Source organism: Choloepus didactylus, chromosome 15 (assembly GCF_015220235.1).
Source record: "Choloepus didactylus isolate mChoDid1 chromosome 15, mChoDid1.pri, whole genome shotgun sequence".
Classification (NCBI taxonomy): domain Eukaryota; kingdom Metazoa; phylum Chordata; class Mammalia; order Pilosa; family Megalonychidae; genus Choloepus; species Choloepus didactylus.
In genome coordinates, this window is record NC_051321.1 from 28,208,102 (window position 1) to 28,231,265 (window position 23,164).

At 42.6% G+C, this 23,164-nt stretch overlaps 1 protein-coding gene across 1 annotated transcript in view; it reads right to left on the reverse strand.

Annotated features, from left to right (window-relative positions):
* Nucleotides 1–23,164, reverse strand: part of SORCS3 (sortilin related VPS10 domain containing receptor 3) — a 593,008-nt gene that overhangs the window by 62,089 nt on the left and 507,755 nt on the right. Inside the window, exons 13-14 of the mRNA XM_037804383.1 lie at nucleotides 22,048–22,139; nucleotides 12,748–12,855 (exon numbers count right to left, since the gene is read on the reverse strand). Coding sequence (XP_037660311.1) covers nucleotides 12,748–12,855; nucleotides 22,048–22,139 — 200 coding nt within the window. The remainder of the gene's footprint in view (nucleotides 1–12,747; nucleotides 12,856–22,047; nucleotides 22,140–23,164) is intronic.

The following is a 23,164-nucleotide window of genomic DNA, read 5'->3' on the forward strand; positions in this document are numbered from 1 at the left end:
CGCTGTTTTCCTCTTAACCTTGCCCCCACCCCACAGAGGCCGCATGACTGGTATCCCATTGACTTAGATACTATCAAGCAGCTTCGCAAGGCCGTCAAGGAGGACGGGTTAGGTAGCCCATATGCTTCCCAAATACTGCAGGATCTCGCCATGAACTATTGCCTCCCCCAAGACTGGGCCTCGCTTGCCCGTTCAATTTTTAACCCCGGTCAGTTTGTTGACTGGCGTGCTCACTTCCAGGCAGAAGCAGCTAAGCAAGGTGAGCAAGACGCAGCCACTGAAGTCTATCATCACCCCGAAGCCTACTTGGGCACGGGAGCGTTTATAAATGCATCTACCTATATTAATGTCCCTGCCACCTTCTAGACTGTCCTCAGAGGCATCGCCTTACGCGCGTTTGCCAATTGCTCTGCCTGTCGGCCTAATAAATTCACCAAGCTCTTCCAGGAGCCGAGTAAGCCTTTCGCCACCTTTGTCTCCAGAGTCGAAGAAACCTGCGCTCAAAAGGTAAGTAATCCCCAGGCCCAATATTACATGTGCCCATCCTCAAATCCTGGAAAATCGTGCTGTAATTCCCCCAACAAGTACTACTGTGCATACTGGGGGTGTAAAACATTAGCCACTAATTGGAAGCCTCCTGTTCCTAATCATTACCTTACCTTAAAATGGACCCCTACAGGGTGCAAACTCCCTACTGTTAACTGGCTCGGCCAAGAAAGTAAGGGATCCTGCACACATCTTAATCTTACAGTGCAGCTCCCCACTAATCCCTCCTGTTTACTCAGTCAAACTTGAGGCTTCAGAATCTAGGAGAAAGGAACCGACCGAGGATCACTTATTCTAATAAAAAAGGAGGCTGTAAACCAACCAGGCCAAAATACTGCATTAAGAACACCCTCTGACCTAAGTCCCAACCAAGTCATTAACCCCCTTTTTCCACAGCTCTCCAGCCGCACCTCAGCTCCAACCAGCCGTGCCTCAGCTACAAACAGCGCATCGCCAACCCCACCACCCCAACCTTTTCTGCCCCCTTCTCGTTATTCCTCTCCCCTCCTCAGCCTCATCCAAGCCGCCTTTGCCTCAGTGAACTCCTCCAACCCCAATTTTACCTCCTCCTGCTGGCTCTGCCTCTCCACCTCTTCCTCACTGTACGAGCCCGTTGCCTCCAACCTCTCCTTTTCAGAAAGCACAGAAGACAGCCCCTCGGAGTGCAGTTGGAATACCTCTGCCGTCCCCCTGACCTTTCATTCAGTCTCCTATACGGGAAAGTGCGTCCGCCCTCGCTCCAGTAACTCTCCCAACCTCACTGCCTGTGCCAGCTACTCATCTCCCAGTAGCTCGGCAAAATTTCTCATTCCTCATAACTCCTCCCAATGGCTCTGCTCCTCTACAGGACTTACCCCCTGTCTCAGCACGAATATCATCAGTGAATATAAAGAAACTTGCCTCCTAATTGTCCTTATCCCTAGGGTCTTATATCATAGCGAAGAAGACTTCTTCCTCCGTCTAGAAAAAACTGCAGCTCCTGCCCTTCTGCAAAAGCGAGAGCCCATCACCGTCCTCACAATTGCCTCCCTCCTAGGTCTTGCCGGCGCTGGCACTGGAATCGCTGCGTTAGCCAGTCAAGGCTCCGCCCTAACTCACCTCAGGGCGGCTGTTGACGAGGACATTCGCCACCTACAAAACGCTATTTACCATCTAAAAAATTCTGTCAATTCCCTCTCTGAAGTCGTGCTCCAAAACCGCCGAGGTCTTGACCTTCTCCTCCTCAAAGAAGGAGGCCTCTGCGCCGCCCTAGGAGAAGAGTGCTGTGTATATGCCAATTCCACAGGTCTCGTCGAGGACAGCCTGAAAAGGGTCCGAGAGGGACTGGAAAAGCGTAAAAGAGATCGTGAAGCCACCAGTTATTGGTCCAGTTTTTTCACTCCCATCCTCCCATACATCCTTCCTTTTCTTGGCCCCCTATTAATAATTATTCTAGCTCTCATCTTAGGACCCTGCATCATACGCAAAATTGTCCAGCTTGTAAGAAAACAAACAGATGCCATTTTTTCCTCGTTCGTGCAAATCCAGTATCAGCGACTCGCCACCTCTGACGCCCCCCACTCCAAGATGACAGCCAACCCTCCGCGACCTCAACGCCACCGGTCAACCCGCCGACCGCGAGACCCTTCTCAATCACCTGAACATCGCTCTCGCCTCGAGTTCCAGCTTCTCTGAACCCCTGAACTTTAAACCCCTGAACTTTAAACCCCTCACCTTCGCCCAGCCCGCTGCAGCGAAGCCCTTGTCGAGCGCCCGGGCACCACACCAACACTGAGCTCCAGCCTCGCTGAGCCACCGTCAACCCCTTTTTCCCTTCCCTGACCTCCCCCTTCCCTCACCCTTAGCGGGCCTCTCCGGTAAAGCCTCTTCCTCTAATTAGAAAAGAAAGGGGAATTGCGGGTAGCTGAACTTGTGCCTCGACTTACCAGGCCTGGGCCAGGGGACCTGATATCACCCCCTGGGGAGGGTAGTAGGTACGGGCGTGAGTGCCCTCTGCAGCCCCCCCGAGCCTGAGGAGCGAGGTCAAGGCAGCTCCCTTTTCCTCACCCAAAATGCCACTGGCAGGGGAGGCTTGCCGGAGGAAACCGCCTTTCTCCCAACCGCCCTTTCCCCACTTCCTTATCTTACCCACATACTCCCTGGTGCCAAGGCCACTTCTGCCACCGCCAGCGCGCATGCACCATGGCCAGAACAACCCCCGCCCGCTGCAGCGGCTCCTGCGTCCTCTCAGAACCAATCCTAGCCCCTCTCCCTTCAATATTGTCATTTTAGGCTACTTCACCTCCTTTCCAGCCCTGCCCCTCTTACCAGCCTATATAACCTGTAATCACCCCTGAATAAATCTCTTTGGCGCATACCCCTACTGGATGAAGAGGGTTTTTGTCCTTATCGCCGCCCTCCATACCTTGCACGCCTCTCGCCGAGGACCTTGGCCACGTCCTCCGCCTCGCCCTCGCCTCCGGGAAAGAGCCCCCGCCGCCGGTACCCTTTAAGCAGCCCCGAGAGCTGAGGGCTCGGCTACCGGCCGCCACTCCCCCTAGAAGCAGTAACCCTGACCGCACCCCTCCATTCATTGACAGTGTTAGTCTACCTCGGACTAGGAGATAAACAATAATCAGAAACCACAGCCAAAGTGAGAATCTTTGGAAGTTAGAGGTAACCTGAGGTCTGTGATGATACCCACCCTCCCCAACTGGACACACACACACACACACACACACACCACTAACACCACCACCATTATAATGAAAGCTAAGAATTGGACTGCAGATCAGATCCCATGAACACTAGAGATGAAATAAACCTCATACAAAACTGATCTTTCCCCTGCAGGGTGTGGAAGAGACTTTCAGAACAACATTTCTTGGCAGCAGAGACCTTGACTATCTTGTATATGCCCTCGCCCCAGCTCCAAGTGCAGAGCCTACCTCGGAGTGGCATTCAGTTCATACGTGTTGTTGAATAACGAAATACGTGTTCTTGTAATAACAACTTGATACACATGTACTCTCAAGTCCTTTCTTAAAAGTTCTGTTAAGAGCCCGGTTCTCTCTGAAAGGCATAGGGTCCCCAAGCTACCTCTAGGCTTCTCCTCCATAAGCCCTCCTCCCCTGCTTCCATGGAGGGAGGTGCTGAGGACTGATTTCAAACCAAAGCAGGAAGAGCAGTGTTCGGGAAGGCGAGCCATCAGGGGCCAGCTGATCTTGGCTTCCAGAAATTCAGGCCGCCTCCTTGGTCATCAGTGTGCACACATACCCCCTGACTGTTTTCCATTAGGGTGTCGTTGGGATTAGTGGCAAAGGAGGTCAGCAGTTGATAGAGGGGAATTGTATTGAGCAAAGGCAAGACATGAGCTAGACCTTAATAGAAATAGGCAGGGGATCAACAGCAAGGAATCCTGTAAATGGAGCCTGTGATGGTTACAGGATACAATGGTCAGTGAGACACTGGAAAGAAGCACTGATTAAAAGGCTTGAAAATAAGTATGGGGAGGAGGAAGGCAGAGGGAGGTTTGGGAAAGAGACCAAAAGGCACCGGAACGGAACTGAAGAAGCAAAAGAAAGAAATATTTTTAATGAATTTAAAGAAATCATTCTACACCCAAATAACTTTCATTCTTGTCCCAAAACTAAACATACTCCTTCAATGCATTTGAAAGTGTAAAGTTCTTAACTTGCAGGTCAGAAAGTGTGGACCGTGAATCTGTAAAAGATGAGTCAGGAGTTGAGTGATGAAGAAGAATCTGAGAGAGGAAAACAAGAGGGAGAGGATGGCTAAGGGAGGATTTAAGAATGAAAGATGTGGAAATAAAAGAGCTATAGGAGAGGAGGAGATGAAGGGACTCCTTGTCTTCCTGTGTCATTCTATTTCACAGTCACCTACTGTGTGACAAATCCTGAACCAAGAAATAAAGAATCAGAAAAAGCATAAAATTCAGCCCCTGCTCTTAAATAGTTTACAGTCCATTTCCACAGCATTATTCACTCACCATATATCTGCTGAGCACCAATTATGCACAAGCCTCATGTTAAATGTTGTGAGGGATGACGAATAAGTATGAATGCTGTTGTGGGTTGGATGGTCCAACCCCCACCCCCCACCCCCCAAAAAAGAGACATGTCCATGTCCTAATTTCTGGAACCTGAGAATACTGCCCGACATGGGAAAGTTGCCAAAAAGTTAAGGCTCGTGAGAGGGGTTAGCCAGGTGGGCCCCAGATGTCGTTACTTGGATCCTTATAAGAGGGATGCGAAGGGAGATCAGCACACACAGAAGAGAAACGGACGTGAAGATGGAGGCAGACATGGGAGTGACTCAGTCACAGCCCAGGAAAGCCCGGGCAGCACCAGAAGCTGGAAGGGACAAGGAGAGCCCCCAGACGAGTGCAGTCCTGCCAACAGCTTGATTTGAGACTTCTGGCTTCCCAAACTGGGAGAGAAGAAATTTCTGTTGTTTTAAGCCACTAAATTTGCGGCAATTTGTTATAGCAACCACAGGAAACTAATATAGTTGCAAACTTCACAAATCTTACAGACAAAAGACTTCACAGTCTAACTGCAGAGATGACCAATATGTAAAACAATGAGAAAATAGTGCAAGAATAAAGGCAACAGTGTCAGTCAATAATGACCCAGCAATTCCACTTCTAGGTGTGTAACTTAGAGAACTCCCATGTCTGCACCTGGAGGCACATACAAAGAAATGGCAATGCTGCTTATAATAGTGCAAAACAGAAGCAACTTAAAGGCCCATCCACACGAGAATGGGGACATAAATTGTTCATATTCGCATCATGATAGAATGCCATATAGCATTAAAAGGGCCAGTACCAGATGGATACGCCCCAAGATGGATAATACTGTGTGAGAGAAGTGTGTGGCAGAATGATAGCGATTAGAAAAATTATACTTTTTAAAAACACATAAAGCAACACCACATACATTTCTCTGGGTAACTAAATAGGTACTAAAATAACCCATGTACTAGAAGGGTATGCATTAAATTCATGGCAGTCATTGGATCAGTGGAGGGAGTAAGGGGAATGGGGCTGAGGAGGGCAGCAATGAGAAGATCACCTCTATCTGGGATGTTCTGTATGTTATTAAAATTCTGAAACAAAAAGAATAACATGTTAATATTTATTCATTCTGGATGATGAGTACACAGGTGCTTGTGACATTACTTTGTACTTTTCTGTATTTTTAAAACTTTTCCCAAAACAGTGTAAGAAAACAATATAGATATGAAATTGTGGATACAGTATCTAAATCATGAATTGCAAATTCAAAATCTTGCAGGAGTCAAGAGAGTAATTTAAATGAATTAGCTTCATCAGTGAAGCGAAGCAGCCAAAGTGGTCATGTGTACATAGTGTGGGAGGTGGGGATAGGAAGCAGCGCCCCCTATTGAAAGTGGGCGGCTGCCAGATGTCCCCAGCAGATTGCAGGACTAAGGGCAGGTGGGCTCACTGATGCCAGATGTTTCTGATTTTGCAGATGTTAGCTCCATTAGAAAAGGTGCCAGCCCAACTAAAACCACCTGTGAGCCAAACCATGTGGCTTATGACATGAATTCAAAGAAAGGAAATGAGTAAAGGCTGGAATAATTGAGCAGGGCTTCCTGAAAGAGGTAAGATGACACAAGTGGGGTTTGGATAATAAAAGAGTAGACTCCAAGCTTTACAAATGATTTACCTTTTCAGTACCTGGTAAGGAGGTGCAATTGAAGTAGTTGGATAGAAGTGTGTAGATACTGTGTAAAAAATCCAGATGATACTTGTAAGAGAGCAACAATGGATTAAGCCCCATGTGAATTCTAATCAGGGTTGGCAAGCCGCAGATAACCAAATTCTTTACTACCTGGCTTTTTGCAGGATAAACAAGGTTGCTGGCCCCTGCTATAGTTGACCACAGCTCTTCCCTAAGGTGACACACTCCTTCATCAATAGACCTTGGAGGTACAAACACCCCTCACGTTCTGCTGTAAGAATCACGAGGCTTGCACTTAACCCTCACACCCAGGCTGGGAAGCTGGCCCTCCGAGGGAAGTTAAGTAAGGTGTCTAATGTCACACAGATAGGCTGGGTGCTGCCCCAGCAGGGTGCACTTCCCAAACCTTTGCTCTCTACCACCACACCCTACTCCCTCCTGAGCCCACACCATGACTCTCTCACGCAAAACAAATCTTTTCCTTCCAGTCTTTTGCTGGCCCCCAGTATATCCCAGGATCAAGAAAAAGCCCTGAAGAAAGTATGCATTTGTGCTTTGGTGTCCTTTGGTGCAAATGAGAGTGAGCCTCTGAGTTGATGGCACACCTCAGTGACAAGCTGAAGGATATAAATCAAGCAGTCAGACGGAGAGGCCGTGACTAGGGAGTTCCACTGGATTTGCCGATTACTCGAGTGACTTACTTTGGGCAAAGTAAAATCAGGCCCTTCCAGCAAACAACAGAGAATTGAAAACAGATCAATGGAAGCAGCACTGGTTCATTTCCAACTACTTTATCGGATGCAGTTACTAGAGGCTAAACAATGCATTTAAGCTCAGGGCCGGGCCCCTGCGTGGCGCTAAAGCTGGATTTAAAAGTGTGTTCCCTGCTAAGCATTTGGTCACAGTCTCTTAAGTGGAAAGAAGGTCTTCACTTTTCTTTTTTGGTTCAACTCTGCAGCTTTGGGGTTTACATAATTTTCTAGGCAAAATGTTATCTCTCCCCTTCACTTTGGCTATTAGTTCTGCAGGAGGAACAATGGTTCAGAGATTTATGCCAATTAGAATTGGATTTACACAGAGAGTCGGGGAGATACTTGTCCCTAGCCAATTTGCTAAAGGCATCTCCAGCCCTTCCTGCCTCTCGCTCTCCCCTCTGTATAAGCCATGCACATGTTGTTCCCGCACTTGCTTTTTTTCCCTCCTCTCCATTTAGACATGAAGCCTTCTGTAGCTACTCTATCTCTATTTATTTCCCTGAAATCAATAGCAACTACAGTTTTCCCACACCTTATCATTTAATTCTTCCCTAGGTGTTTCGTATGTTTGTTATGTTTCCTCAAAAAGATTGTGAACTGAAATTAAGGAGCAGGTCTGCTATGAGTTGGCGTTGGGCGGCAGAGCGGGCACACATCAATACAGAGTGGATAACTAACATCCGCCCCTCTTTCCCCACAAGCTGCAGTCCTTTAATTAGCAAATCTTGGAAAATTCTAGAACCTTTCCTTAATTTTCAGTTTAGAGCCTAAAGCTTGGATTTCATATTCCCATCTACCTTGCAGGGTTGTTAGGAGATTTAAATGAAATCAAGTTTGAGGAAGTAATTGAGGCAATGCCTGGTGCAAAGTAAGGTGTTGAGTAGACACAAGAAGACCACAAAGTTCTTTGCTGGATGCCCCCAAATCAAACTGAATCTCCTATACGGTGTTTTGCTGTTCATTCCAGGTTAAGAAATATCCATTTTCTTCCAGGGAAGCTATGTTTCTCCCTTCTGGAATTTCTTTTTTTATTTTTTCTGAGCCATTGCCAGGTTCTCCCTGGTCCCTTGTGAAAGATTGGCTGAATCACAGTCAGTTGGTTCAAACATTTCATATCAAGATAGAATTTCACACATAACTTTGAGGATGCAGGAAAGCAGTGTTTTTCTATCTGATACCACATCTGAGCCAAGCAAAAAGAGCCCACCTTAATGTGCTAATTTGGGGCAAACAATCTTTCAAGAAATAGCGGACCAAAGAGACCCTGGTACTTCAATTGACACGGGCAGCTCATCAGCTGCTGCCTGTGTCATGATAGGCCCTCTGGCTTGTCAATCATCCAGCCCTATCCGTGGCTTTAAGTAATAATAACCGTAACATTTCATTGTGAATTAGGCTAGACTAGATGCTTCCTGTCAAGGTTACCAGGGAGACGCTGAAATAATAACATTTGAAAAGACAGTGGAAAAAAGAGCAATATAAGCAAACAAATCCCATGCCTCCAAGCTGGTGACTGTCTCTCCCAAGCAAATCCCCCGTAGAGCTGCAGTGTTAGAAGACTCTTCGTTGCTCCCAGCTCTGGCCTTGGGAGAAGTGGAGGCTGGGCAGATTCTTACGGAAGGTAAAGGAGATCAGAAATCATTCCCAGCAGGGTCCTCATTGTCTGGCTGCCCTTTCCATACCCATTGCCATTCCACCTCCCTGCATAACCCCATACACACACCTTATTGCGTGGACACAGCCTGCTCTGATCCCCACCCAAGCAAGCCTCAGCCGCCATGACCGCAACCACTGGGTTCTGATCATGGCACTTCTGAATCTCAGGGGATCTATAATCAACTGCCTAAAACACTGAAGCCAAGAGCCAGAGAAGATACAACAATCACAACACAGGTAAGGTTTTTGGGGTCCATGAGATTACCTCATTAATTCATTCACATAATCATCCATTCATTCAAAACAAATATACTGTTAAATCCTCAGTGCTAACACAAACCTGGTAAATGTAAGACATGTGAAGAACAAGATACACAAAAAAACTTCCCACATGGGAACTTAGAATTGTGTATATGTTTGTGTGTATGTGTGTCTGTCTGTCTTGAGATTTGTTCTTTTCAAATCTCTTTTCAAATCTAGGGTAGAGACAGAAATTGCTACTTGGCAACCCTTCCTGGGTTCTCCTTTCTGGATATGTGAAGAGCCCCAACAAAATTTGTATTGTTTTTATACTAGAAAAACTAGTAATATAATAAAAACTTGAAAACAAGGGACCTGAATTGTTCATTATTGATTGGACAAATGCTTCTAAACCCAACTTAAATTCATGAAAGGACAAATAACTCTTCTGTCCCAGATCCACTATAAGAAAATAAGTATGCATGATTCCAGATCTATTTACTAGTATTTAGAAATGTCCCAATAAGCAAGATAGAAGAGAGATGGAAGCTCTTAAATTCTTTGGAGCTTTAGAGGGAAAGAAAGGAAAAAAAGGAGTGCTAGCTCCTCCCATCAGTAAATGGTTTGGTCAATCTGCCTCATAACTATGTGACCAGCTAAACTCCATCTGAATCTGAGGGGGAACAAATATTATCATTTAAGATTAGATTAACACAGAATTTCAACTGTGACCTTAAACTTGCCAGGGAATATCAGGTGATGTACAAGTTGGTGGACAGGCAGTATTGTTCAAAGTAATGCCCTGGTGAGGCACGCAGTAAGTGCCGATGGGTCTCATACAAGAGAATATGGGTAAATCAGGTAATGAGCTGAGGGGAAAGACAACATAAAAGTAGGACCAGCTAGTCTCTATGATACAAAAACAGGGAAAGGCTGACTTTAGGATCATGCCCAAGATTCTATGGCCGTGTCGGATCTGGATATGATGAGCAGCGACATTTGGCTTGAATTTACTCAAGTAGAGGACACAACCTTCTCGAAAGCACCTTTGCCTAACAGAATTTAGAACTCAATACTCAAACTCTGTGACGGCCACATCGGAGGAAGTCCTAGATAAGAGGAAGCTTCTCTTTTTATATCTAGTGATTAAGCGAAGGATGTAAAGATAACATGGAAAAGTCATCCCAGGGCCAGAGAGTCTCATTTTTAATGAGACCATCATCTTTTTAAGATGGTGGCACTGCTGGTGGTCCATTGGCTTCCTGGAATTCATAAGAACTTTATCAATCTCCTGGTAGAGTATTCTGGGTAATATGGCAGAGTCACTTGTTTAGCATATTTATTTAAAATATACTAGGCAAACTCCATGAGGGCAGGGGTTTATTGCTGTTCCTCTAGAACAGTACCTGGCACATAGGCAGTGCCACCAAAATAGTTCTCAATGCTGTAGAGTAACTTCACTAAGTTCTTTCCAAGATCCTAATCCCACTGGAGTCTCTCTGTCCATTGTCTGTTTTTCTGCATATGTATATGTGTTTATACGCATATATATTTGCATATATATTCACTATACATAATATATACATATATATACACATTTAGTAAGTCTTTTTTTTTGGAAATAAATTTATATTTACAACACTGCCTTTGAACATCTAGTACTTGTGCTACATATTGTTTCTGTGTACCCACCAAAGGATGAAATTTTACACTCTAAGCATAAATAACATATTATATATTAAATACTCTATGGCTTATGCAGTGAAGTTTTTCTACAATTTTGTTAAACCTTAATTAATAAAATGATTTGAGAGATTAACAATAGAGTCTATTTGGTATTATGGGAACTTTAGTTAGAAATCTAGATGGTGAGAGAATTTGTTTTGGAGTATATTTTAAGAGAATAGGAAGAAATTCCTGGACAAAAATCAAAGCCTCACTTCTTGAGGAAGAAATTCTACAGGAAATCCTTGGTGACATTTTACCATGGAACTGTCCAGAAATTGCCCAGTGTGACACAACTTTGTTTCTGAAGACATCAGTCACCAACATATTCACTCAAGTGGCAGACCCCTGGGGTGGCCTGTAGCAGCTCCCATGGGGTTTGACATCGTGTCTTTCAATTTCATGACTGCAGAGGACTGGGATCCAGTCCAGAGCCTAACACACAGTGGATGCTCAAATCTGAGAGTAAAGTCCTTGGAGTTGGATGAAATATGTCACTAGCCATTTGGAATTAAAGAAGAAAATTTCAAATCACCATTTTAAAAAATCATTCTTAACTGTGCTTGCCCCAGGCGATTTTAAAGACTCTTGTGGAGTCACCCAGATGGTTTCCTTATTTTTTAAAAGTGAAGACAATGGGAATTCATGGACTCTTTCTGTAGGCCCTATATAAATCCTGTAGACCTGGGACCTTTCTAGCTCCATGTCCATCCCCTTTGCAGTGCTCCTGCTGAAATTTCCTAAAAAAGGGAAGTTTTTTTTTTTTTTTTTTTTTTTTAATAGGATTTCAACCTTTTTGAAAGAAGCAGAAGGAAGAGATTCATTTTTACAAACAAAGGAAGGGAGGCCCACCAAGGCCAGCTACTGGACCAGTATTCCAGAGGTACAGGATTGAACAGAATCAGCATTTGGATGACCTAGTCTGGAAGCAGGCTTTTGTCTGTTTGTTTTGGTTTTCCCAATTCCTGTTCCATTTTTCATCACAACCGGGATCTTTCTGTCATCTTAAGGGCCAGTAGACCCTCAGGATGTGAGGATGGAAGTGGAGGAGTGGGCTACAACAGAGTGGCCTAGTCTGGGGCAGGGGGCTTAAAAAGGATCTTTTAACTGATCACTCTGGGAAGAAGGTGAAGCATAAGAATTACCCATTTGCCCTGGCACTTGCCCCTCCTCAAAGTCCATCAGTCTCATATTGGGAAAAGACTGATTTAAACCATAAATAAATTCATGAACACAAAAGTAAAATGGATCCCTGTGTCCACTAGAGTCAAAAGATCGCACGTTTCCCAAACTAGCACCAAAATGTCCTAGGAACCCTTCTGTACCAGCCCCACATTATAGCAAGTTCCCCTTTACTCCTGCCCAGCAGACTCCCTTGCATCCAGCACAGAATTAAGGTGTAAGGGGTTCAGGTCCATTGGGAGTGAGGGAGATGGGGGTGGTGTCAGCTGGTGGAGGGTTACCCTAACCACCCCCTACACTCTCTACATACACATGTGCACACACACACAGACACACACACTCAGGTGATCAACTTTTAAGGAATTAAAATTTGACGTACTTCTAGAAAGCAGTATCAAAATACTTTTTTTTTAATATTCAAAAAATACATCAGGGCTTTTTACAGCTTTAAGATCTATATCCTGAACATCTATTCTCATCGTAAAGGGCTGCAGGAAAAATTTCACAGAAAATTAATAATCTGAACTGGAACAACAGATGTGTGTCACATACACACACACTAGGGGTTTCTCTTAAAATCATTCCTGATTTCGATATGTTGGCTGTTTTGTTCCCTCCGTCCCTACTCCTCCCAACTGTCTAGACTTTGGAAAGAGAGAAAACATATCTGAAGGCTTAAGCTTTCTGTTTGCTTGGGGTTTAGTTAAATGGAAAATTATTATAACATTTTAAATTCCTTTAAGGACCTTAACTTTTCAATTAGAAATCTAGTCTCTCCAATGCTGTCAGTAGCTTTTTGAGTTGGTGGGTGCAAACAGGAATATCTCCATTTTATAGAAGAGGAAACTGTGACCCAGACATAGAATTGCTTAGTGTAGGGGAAGTAGAACCCAGGCATCCGGGCCCCTTTCTACCACAGGGAAAGAAGTACTCACGTCATTATTTGGGTCTCCACCCCTGCCTCCACCAGAGCCCCGTCGACGAAGAGAGGAACCGAAGTGAAACCATACTTGTCCCAGGAGTGACCCTCGTCAAAACTCACCCTGGGTTGGAAACAAGTACATGGAAGAGACAGCTGAAAATAAAACCATACTCTTTTGCAACCATTTTCCAGGTTATTAAATTCTCCTCTGTATCTCGCTCTCTGGCAGTTTGGATTATCAATAGGCACATTAATCTTCAACATCTCCCCCACATTATTATAAGATTTGATCAAAACTGGATTTCTTGGACCAGGCCGAGACAGCAACAAAGCTGCAGAAATATTTCAACATATTAGAACTGAAAAAACAACCCAAGCAGGAAAGCTTAGTGGATGGAGTGTCACGTTTCAAGTACTCAGAATGGAACCCGAGGTTCAAGTTACAGCACAATTTTCAGCTCTTGGAGTTTCTGACACAGATAAATTAAGTAGTGCAGGGTGTACCCTATGGGAGGGTGTGTGTGTGTCTTTCAGATCACATCCTAAAAAAAGCAACTTCCTACTTGATCAGAACGAATGCTAGGATCATTTTCCCTCCCTGATGCCTTGTAAGGGTCTTTTAGGAATGGACAATGAGTGTTTGAGATATTCTAAGCACTACTGTTCCATCCTTCGTCCCATGGGCCCTTGCAGATTCAGCATCTGAAACTTTAGAGGGAATGCAACTAGTAGAGGAGACCTGAGCAAATCTGAGTGCCTGCTTCCTTCCCTTACTTTCTATTTTAACAAATACTTATTTGTCCCTCAAACTAAACAGAGGTCATAATCCAAAAACTATCTCCTCCGGGAAGCTTCTCCTGACATTCCTTCTTCCCAGACATAACTTTAGTTGCTTCATCCCCTGTGTTCCTTCTTGGTCCAGCTAATTCTTAATCCTTCTCTGACCCCCCCACTCTGGACAAGGGGCCCCTCCTCCATGTTTTCAGAACACCCAGCCCTTCTCCTATCATAGTGCGGGGTGTTGACTTCTTAACTGATCTCGAATCCCTCAATTCAAGGTTGTAAGGTTAAGGAGCTCAGGAATCACATATGCCTATTCATGGAATGACCCCTTAACACATCATACATATCTTTATTACATTGCTTCTTACATTATATCTTTAAAATTGTTTCTGACTCTCCCACTAAACTTTGAGCTTTATAAAAGCAAAGACCATACTATTCATTTTTGCATTCCTTATATCTAGCAGAATACTTGGTAACACAGTTAGTACTACATAAATGTTTAATGAATAAAGGAATCAAAAAAAGGAATGATTAAGGGCCCTCTCCTAATCTGTTCAATCATTTTTTACAAGTGATCTGGATGTGGAATCTCTTTCCCATTCCTCATCTACCTACTCAGTCCATTCACTACACACTTCCTTTTTGTCTCTCTCAATCTCTCTGTTCCTGTCTCATCCTCTCTTCTCCAATGTATCAATTACAAAGAATAATAACGTCCATGTCTTTACCAAGATAAAGTAACCAGTTCCTCAGACAACAATTTTATTTCATAGTGGACCAACTAGGGTTAATACCAACAAATGAAAAGTAGACAGTTTGCCATAAAAAGTTTTTATGGGTTCCTAAATTATCAATTTCTATCTTGACTTGTAAGGACTTGGTTATATTTAGCCTTTTTTAAAAAAAAACAGGTTGGAAGGATAATAGTAATCATCCAGGCCGGTCCCAGATAAAGGTGGGCAGATTTGACTGCTTTTCTTGGAAGCTTTTAAGATCCATTGGAAATGTGTTTCTCATTTCAAGAGTGAACACAAAGGCATGACTGAGAATGGACTTTACCCTTGTTGGCATGTACCCCATTTTGTTTCTAAAATAATCATAGTCTTTTTGGAGTGTGATGGACACTAACTGGGTAACTCTGGTAAGTGCAGGAGGTAAGGAAGCATTCATTTAGGTTTTTTCTTTGTTTGCCTGGGTAACGTTGGATAAGTTGGTGCTCATCTTGATAGCTAAAAGACAAAGTGGTTTAAAGGCCTCTTGACTTACTCTCAGAATTTCTTTACTGATGAAGGTCAGTTATTAGCACTAGCAGGGAAAAGCTGTGGTGCTACCAGCATCCTAAGGAAAGAGGAGACATCAAGCCACTGCCATTATTAGGCAGGGCAGAGGACAACTGTCTTTGCTTTCACAATGAAGATAAGATACCCCAGAGTAGACAAGGTGGACCAGCACAGCTTTCCAGCCCCAAGATGGAGGTCCCAAGGTAAAGACAAATGCCGAATGGAAAGATAAACGGTGGAAGCTCAAGGGCCTGCTGTGTGACCCGAAGTCACAGGGAAGGAGCAGAATCGTGAGCTAGTTGGAAGAATGGGACCAGCAGGTACCACTTTAGGTATTTTTTCTTTCTTTATAAAATGAGAAATGCCAAATTCCAGGTGGGAAAGACAGCACATACAATGACTAAGGGTCATTCGGTAAGTGTGAGCAAGAGGACAGGTCTCCAGACCCAGGGTGAGGAATGAATCCTGAGACTCTCCTTATGGCCAATGCATCACTTGGAAGTCCAGGATTGTTCCATTTGGGCAGCTTTCTGAGACTGGTAGTTTCCAACACTTGAACAGCTCAGGCTGAGGCGACTATTAAAACAAAACAAAACAAAAATCTCCCAGAGGAACTAAAAAAAAAAAAAAAAAACTTCATTAGAAAGTGGAATCATTTGGGTTTTTGAAATGCTGTTATTTGGGTCTGGAAGGCCTGCCATTTATGAGAGCTGCTCTTTTTGATGACTAGGAGTTTTTAAATGTTCTGAGGTAACTACATTGAGTGGCATCCCCAAGGGATCCACCTTCTCCTCCTTGGTTCAATAGGTCATTAATGGTCAAGACAAAGGAATTGGGAATTCCTTATTAGGTCCACAGGTGAAATTGAAATTGGTAGGATTGCCAATACTCAGGGAGCAGGAATAAAATTCCAATTGACCTCCAAGTAGTGGCAAGATAGGACCACGGAATAAAAGTAAAATTAAATTTATCCATCAAATATTTATTGGTGCTTACTATGTACCTGGTCTGGCAGTGTCTTCAACTCTAGGGATACCAGCAGTGAATGAGAAAGGCAAGTCCTATCTTCAAAGGAATTTACATTCTAGTTTGAGGATACAAACAACATGCAAAATGAATGGATATCAAAATATGAGTTAAAAATAAGCCTCATGATGACAATTAAAAGAGTCACAAAAGAGTCACTGAATAGCCACTTTGTATTAAAAATTTAAGAAAGTCTTCTGTGAGGACATGACATTTAAACTGAGATCTGAATAAGAGGGAGCTAGCTATGCAAAGTTCAAGGGAAGAGCCATTCCAGAGGGAAGATCGGATGTGAAATGAAGTTGCTGTATGGGAAGGACAGAAAGATGGTCAGTGGTTTGAGTTCAGTGGGAAAGGGAATAGCAGAAGGAGATGGAATCCAAAATAAGGCAGGAGTCAGATCATGAAGGACCTTGTTTCCAACTGGAATGGGAGAGACATGATTTGATTTAAACTTTAAAAGATAACTTTCACTTTTCCCTGTTGAGAAGAATGCACTGAATGAATTGTTAGAGGCCAAAGTGGATGTGAGGAGATAAGCTGGAAGGTGGCAATTGTAAGAGACCAAGTAAGAGATGAATCTTGGACAAAAGTTATAACAGCCGACATAGAGAGATGGAAAGATTCAGGATATTTTTAGAGGTGAAGTCAATAAGACTTGATGATGGAATATATACAGGAAGGGTGAGCAAGAGAAAGAACAATGGACAATATAGATTTTTTTTGACAGTCAATTGAGATAGGAAAATGGGAAGAACAGGAGAAGCAAAACTTTTTGTTTGTTTCTGTTTTGGTTCATGTCAGGTTTAGATATTTTTTGTATTTCCATGTTGTAATACTGTCAAGGAGATCTTGAATGAATGGATACAGATTTCTGGGGAGTGACTGAGTGTGGGTATTTTGATTTGGAAATATGATTAAAGGAAATAAAAATCAGATAGTTCAAAAAACAAGTTACATGAGTCAAAGCTCAAGATCAGGAAAGCTAATAACTGAATTATCATCATATTTTAATTTTTTTTAAGGAGAAAGCTTCCAAATAGCTTTTTTTAAAAAAAACTCCTATTTGTTGACCACTAAAAAGGAGTAATGTCCATGAATGAAGTCAGAGAGAATGCAGTTGGATACATGGAAATACCAATTTAAAAAAAAAGATTTAAAAAAAGGGGAAAAGATTTCCACTCTTGTGACTCTTCTAAAGAGAATAGTCACGTATTAGTGCACAAGAATGTAAACGTCTAAGCACTGTGTCCTGTTCAACAGTATATTCCAACCCCTATGCTATTATGCTGGGTAAATAGTAGATGCCTAACGAAAATGTGAAGAATTAATGAACATATGCATAAAACTGCCTTGAGTGGCAAATCTGATAATTTCTGAGAACACAGAAAGGGTAGACAATGAAATCTCTTGAGGTCCTTTCTGGCTGTATGAACCTAAAAACTACATCCCATTCTGGAGCAGATTTATTCTGCATAGATCTGTGCCACAGAACAGGGACCAATGTGCACAAATTACAAGTAGATTCATTACAGCCCAGCATGTAAAACAATCTTTATAACAACGAAGCTGTTATACATGACGAGAACTTGCTATCTTGGGCTCGGGTGAGTCGGTCAGTGCTGTGGTATTCTGGTGAAGCTGGATGACTCGCGGGGGTGTCACAGAGTTATTAGCAATGCTGGGTGTGATACCAGGCTCCAAAACCTCCAAGACTCTTCTATTCCCTGCTTCTATGACCTTAGAGTTTTGACATGAGATACGCTAAAATGAATAGAACCTTGCAAGAACTGAGTCCTCCCTGAAGGCTCTCCCACAGAAACAGAGTTATAATGGTCAATGAGAATCCATGTCCTTTCCTCTGGTGAGATGTGTTGCTCCATTTTTTTTTCAATCCCAATTGCATGGTTGGTGGCATTTAGCCACCTGGAAGTTCTTCAGAATAGCACATGCACTTTGCTTCCCAGTGGCACGTACTGGTTGGAACTATTGTTTCCATGTGAATGTTTCTCTGAATAAAACGCTAGCACCCACAACCATTTATATAAGAACAAAGGCACACAAAAGGCCAGGTGATGTTTTCCTTTCTGTTTCCAAGAACATCTCAATGAAAAGAGACACGGACAGCTTGTTAGGGCTAAGCAAACAGTCAGACCCCGGTCTACCTGCCGATTAGGCACTCTTTCTATTGTGAGTTTTCATCAGAGAACTGAACTCCGTGGGATTCCATTGCTCATTTCACACTAATGCTTCTAAGGTACAAAGATAATAATGGAGGGAACCTTTACCTGCAACAGCACTTAAGTTCTAATATCTATGCCTCCAAATCTACATGGTCATAAATAGATGGGTTCATTTGTATGCTGTTTTGTCTTCATGCATATCTAGCTACCTATCATTTCAATTTGTTGGAAATAGCATGCCTTGTTAGCTTAGCTAAAGTTTCCCCAGGTTTTCAATTATGACTCCTATTTTCTCTGAAAGGAAATGTAGCTATTATTTAAATCTGAGCACCACTATACCCTTGTGTGAGAGTAGATAGGCCAGTGCTTTTTTCCTAGGCAAATACGCATATAGTGGTGTTTGCCAAATAACGCCAGACTGAGATCTACAAAAGAAAATAACAATGAACTAATTACTTGACCTTTCTTCCACATAAAATAAGCTATTTGTTTATCTTGAAGGTTTTGACTTAATTAGAAGTTATTGGTGTTGAAGAAACTGCACTTGAGTTTCACATGTTTTGCATTTCATAAGGAGAAGACAAAATTATTAACATTTTTGTTAAGGAAACAGTGATGATAAAGGCAGTCAAGCCCTTAAAAAACACTCAGCCTTTGAGAGAGGAAAGCAAACGAGAACCCCTGAATTTTATTTGTTGTTGTTGTTTTCTAATACACATAGGCATTAGCTGGCATTTTACCAATTATAGGGATTGTTTCAGAGAACATCATTTACTAATAAGCAAACAACCATGAATCATGGTCCCTTTCCAAGAATGGAGAAGCACTGGAAGCCTTTATGAGAGAATGTCAATTTGAAAGCTTTACTGCTTTGTATATTGGAGTAGGCAAACAAATGAAAGGTAGTCTTATCATTACTATTGTAAGAGGAAATCCAATCAGAGGGCAGTTATTATTTTCTGAGTTCTACAAATATCTTTATAAAGAATATCACATGGAACAAGGGAAAACTCAAACTTTTTATTGATGATTTTGAGAGGTGATTTAATTTTACGTGCATATCCCTGAGTGAATACTGACTACATATCCAAACTTGGATGGTTTCCCTCCAGTCCTTCTCAGACAAAAGCCCCTTTTGAAGTGAAGTCTCTGGAGAGAAACCACTGCAGAACAGTCTGAATGGTCAGATGTAAGGATGCTAAGATCCACTGCAGCCAGAACCATCTCCAGCCCTGGGCTCCATGTACTCCTTCCACGTCAAATGTCCTCTTCTCTTTTACCACCCAAAGGAAACAGCAGTAGCGGCAGGAGTAGCAACAACAAACTCCTCTTTTCCTCAGCACAAGGGAAGTTCAGTACAGAAGTCTCTATGTAGCAACCAGTAAGTAAGTGCTAAGTCTCTGCCATAATCAAGGAGAAAGGGCAGGCATGTCCAGTGCAAGATGGGATTGAGGTAAAGGCCTTAAGATAAAGAAACCTCTCCAGCTTTATCTGTTTACAAGGCATTTCTCAATCATCTCATTGAAATTTAGATGGAGGTTCTCAGAACATAATGACAGAGGCTAAGAAATGTTGTCTTTCTTGGTTGAAAAACACATATACACATCTAAAATTTTTTTTAAGATCTGTTGTCCTTTCAATGAGCAAAAGTCCTACAAAGACAACTCCTCCCTTCACAGAGACAGACGGGTCTTGGTAATAGAAGAAAGTGTGTATGGGCTCGACCTGACCCCTTCAACTGGCAGGTAAGGCCTTCTGAAGTCCTACATACACCTTTACGGACTCCTATTCTTGGCTCCAACCACATATCGTTTTCTGAATACTCCCTATATTTCCTGAATTCCAGGCTTTGCTCAGAGACCTCTGTTCCTTTGTTTTCCTCTCACCATGCCCACACCTTCTGGCATCCTTCCATCAAAGACCAGCCCTCATGCCACTTGCTGCAGGAAGAGTCCCTTACGTATCAGGCAAGACTCCAATCCTGTTTCAGAATTCTAGCAATATACTCAGCCAGCTTCCCTGAGCAGGTATTGCTTTGGTTTCTAGTGGTGTGTGGACTGTCTAACCTCCTTTTCTTTTCTCTGGGCTCCAGAACGCCAGGACTATGTCACTTGTCCAGAAAATTTCTAGAAATTTAACAACTGGAACAGAGGACCATCTATGACAGAGACCTACTTGCTGCTGCTAGGTACCAGCTGTGTAGCTTTCAGCAAGGAATTCAATATGTCTGCATTTCCATGCTATTATAAATGGGTGATAATAGAGTTGTTTCAAAGATTAAGCGAGATAATTCATGTAAAGTGTTTAGAACAGTGCCTGGATGTAGCTATCCCTCCATAAGGGCTGACTATCAGTAATCTCCAATAATTCCAGTCTTCCGATACCACCTGAAAATATATTATATAATCAATATTAAAAGGATAACAAAGACTTATATTGGGCACTTCTACAAGCTCATCTTTGGGTTGGTATAGGAGTTTCCTTACGAATAGTTCCATATGCCTTTTTAAAATTTATTCTCATAATCTCTCTGTAAGATGACGTACAGGTAGATATACTCATTGCACTTTATGTTAGGCTGAGCTATAATAACTGACATTCGGCAGTTTTTGACCAACAAACGGCAATTTCATGTGGTCCAACCCAATCGATCAAACTGAGAGAAACCTTCTTAAGTCCCTGCCAAAGTTGCTTCAGCTCAGGTTTGACACTGGGGATCCTTTTTCTGATTATAATCTGATATTTCCCAATAAAACTCTTACTCTAAAAGAGTTGGTCTCCCCAAATAAAGGCATTATAGTTCAGCCAGGGTCCATCCTTCTGCACATGATTAATCCTGCTACCTGTATTATGCTACAGTGGATGCCCTCCCACTCCAAATATTCATTCCTTCAAATATTCACATTGTTGAACCTTAAGCCTCAAATTATTTCCTTTCAACACACAGACATACATGAGAGTCATCCACCCCCTGCCAAAAACATAAACAAAAGAACAAATAACATCATCATCACCATCATTATAATCAACCATCATAATAATATATTCTCACTCAGCTGGGTTTTTTTTTTGGCCCTCACCCAGGTTCTAGCATACATACTCTTAACTTCCATTCCATAATCTACTTTCTTGAGAAGAGTAATCCACACTGACACTATTTCATTTCATTTCTCCTCATTCATTACCAATTCTCTTGCAATCTAACTTTCAACTCCTCTGCTCCTTTTAATCTACATTGGAAAAGATCACCAATGACCTCCTTCACATTGCTTAATTCTGGATTCTCTTTTGCCCCATAACTGGCTTGGTCTGACTGTAGAATTTGATGCTGCTTATCAGCATTCTTCCTTCCTTTGGCACACATAACAACATCTCCCCTAGTTTACTGGTTTATCTTTATGGCCATTTCTCCTTAGTCTATTCTATAATTTTTCTTCTGCTATCTGATTGTTGATGTTTACCAGTGTTCCATAGGACTCCCTAGTCTCTTCTACGCTCACTCTTCTGAGGCATTGGTCCTACACCCTTGTCTTTAACTACCACCTAATGGCCAATGACTTCCAAATCTAGAGTGTCAGCCCTGACCTCTCTCTTGATACACAGATTACTACAGCTGACAGCTAGTGGTCTTCTCAGCTTGAATGTCCACAGACATCTCAAACCCAACTTATCTAGAATTGAATTCAGTATTTACTACCTGCACCTATTCCCCCTTTTGCAGTCATTTCCATCTTTTGTATCCTGGATTCCTAATCTTGGCTGCTTGCAGTCACAGTCCTTCCTGCTCTTTTCTGCCTTTTCTGGCTATCCATTCCTCCCACCACTCGCCATTCATCATATTTTCCCATCTGAATTACCTGGCCTACTATTACTATCGACAAGTAAGATGATGTGATGAATTTTAAGTGAGTGGGAGGGTGGATGGATGGATGAATAAATGGGTAAGAGGGAAAATGGGTGCAAAACCATGCAGAATAACTTATCCCAATATTCTCCACTAAAAAGCTGCTCATTAATAGAGTAGAGAGCTGTCCTTACCACAAATGCCTGACTGGCAGAGGTGTGTGTTTCATGGCCACGAGGGCGCCACCCCAGTCTAGGAACCAGACATTGTACTCTTCATCAAAGATCTGGAACAACAACAACAACAACAACAATCATAGCAACACCTTACACTTTTATAGCACTTGACAGTTCACTGTCTTTCACATACATTGTTTCATCTAAATTCTGAGCCTTCTAGCAACCCTATAGATAGTATGGTAAGTATTATTATCTCCATTTGAAAGATGAGGAAATGGGCTTGCAGAGAACAACTGACTTTCTCTGGGCCACTCAAATGGCATTTCCAGGACTATGTCCACTAGTACTTATGAACTAATGTGCTACGAGAAGGTGGGGCAACAAGGTCCGTGCCCAACTACATCATCCAGAGGAAAGGCTGACTTTAAAGCAGAGTTTCCATTTTTTTCAACCTTCAAATCACCATTCAGTCTTCTTTTACTTCTCATGTATTCAGATATTTGCTAATTTAAAAATGGACTGTGTGTTACAGTGTTTATAAATTATATAGGAACTTGAAAGACAATTTCCCCAGACATCAGGGAATGTGATAACTGAGTTCCTAAACTTAGCCACCAGCTCCTGGGTTCCCCTGCAAGTTGGATGAAAACCTAAGTTTGGTGCCTGATGATTCATACTCTAATGCTCATTGGAGCACCGTGCTTCCAGGTACCTAAAGTATTCATCGTTAGATTTATCTATGTGTCAATTACCTGTCCATCCACCCATTCACCCACTTACTCGCTCTTTTTTTTTTTATTTTGAGATAAATTCAAAGTTACATGAATAGTTGCAAAAACAATACTAGCCCCATACACAGAATTCCATCATACCCTGACCCCCCTCCCCCGACAGCCCAATCCACCAACTTTAACATACTGTCACATCACTATTTCTTTCCCTCCCTCCCTCCCTCCCTCTCATCCATCATTAATTTCTCTGTCCTCTGAACACATGAGTCAGCCACACACATCCCTGAACACACACTATAATTCACGTATGTACTTCCCATGAACAAGAACATTCTTTTATGTAATTCCATTAAGCACAGCTAAGTATAAGAGATACAACAATGATACAATGCTTACATTCT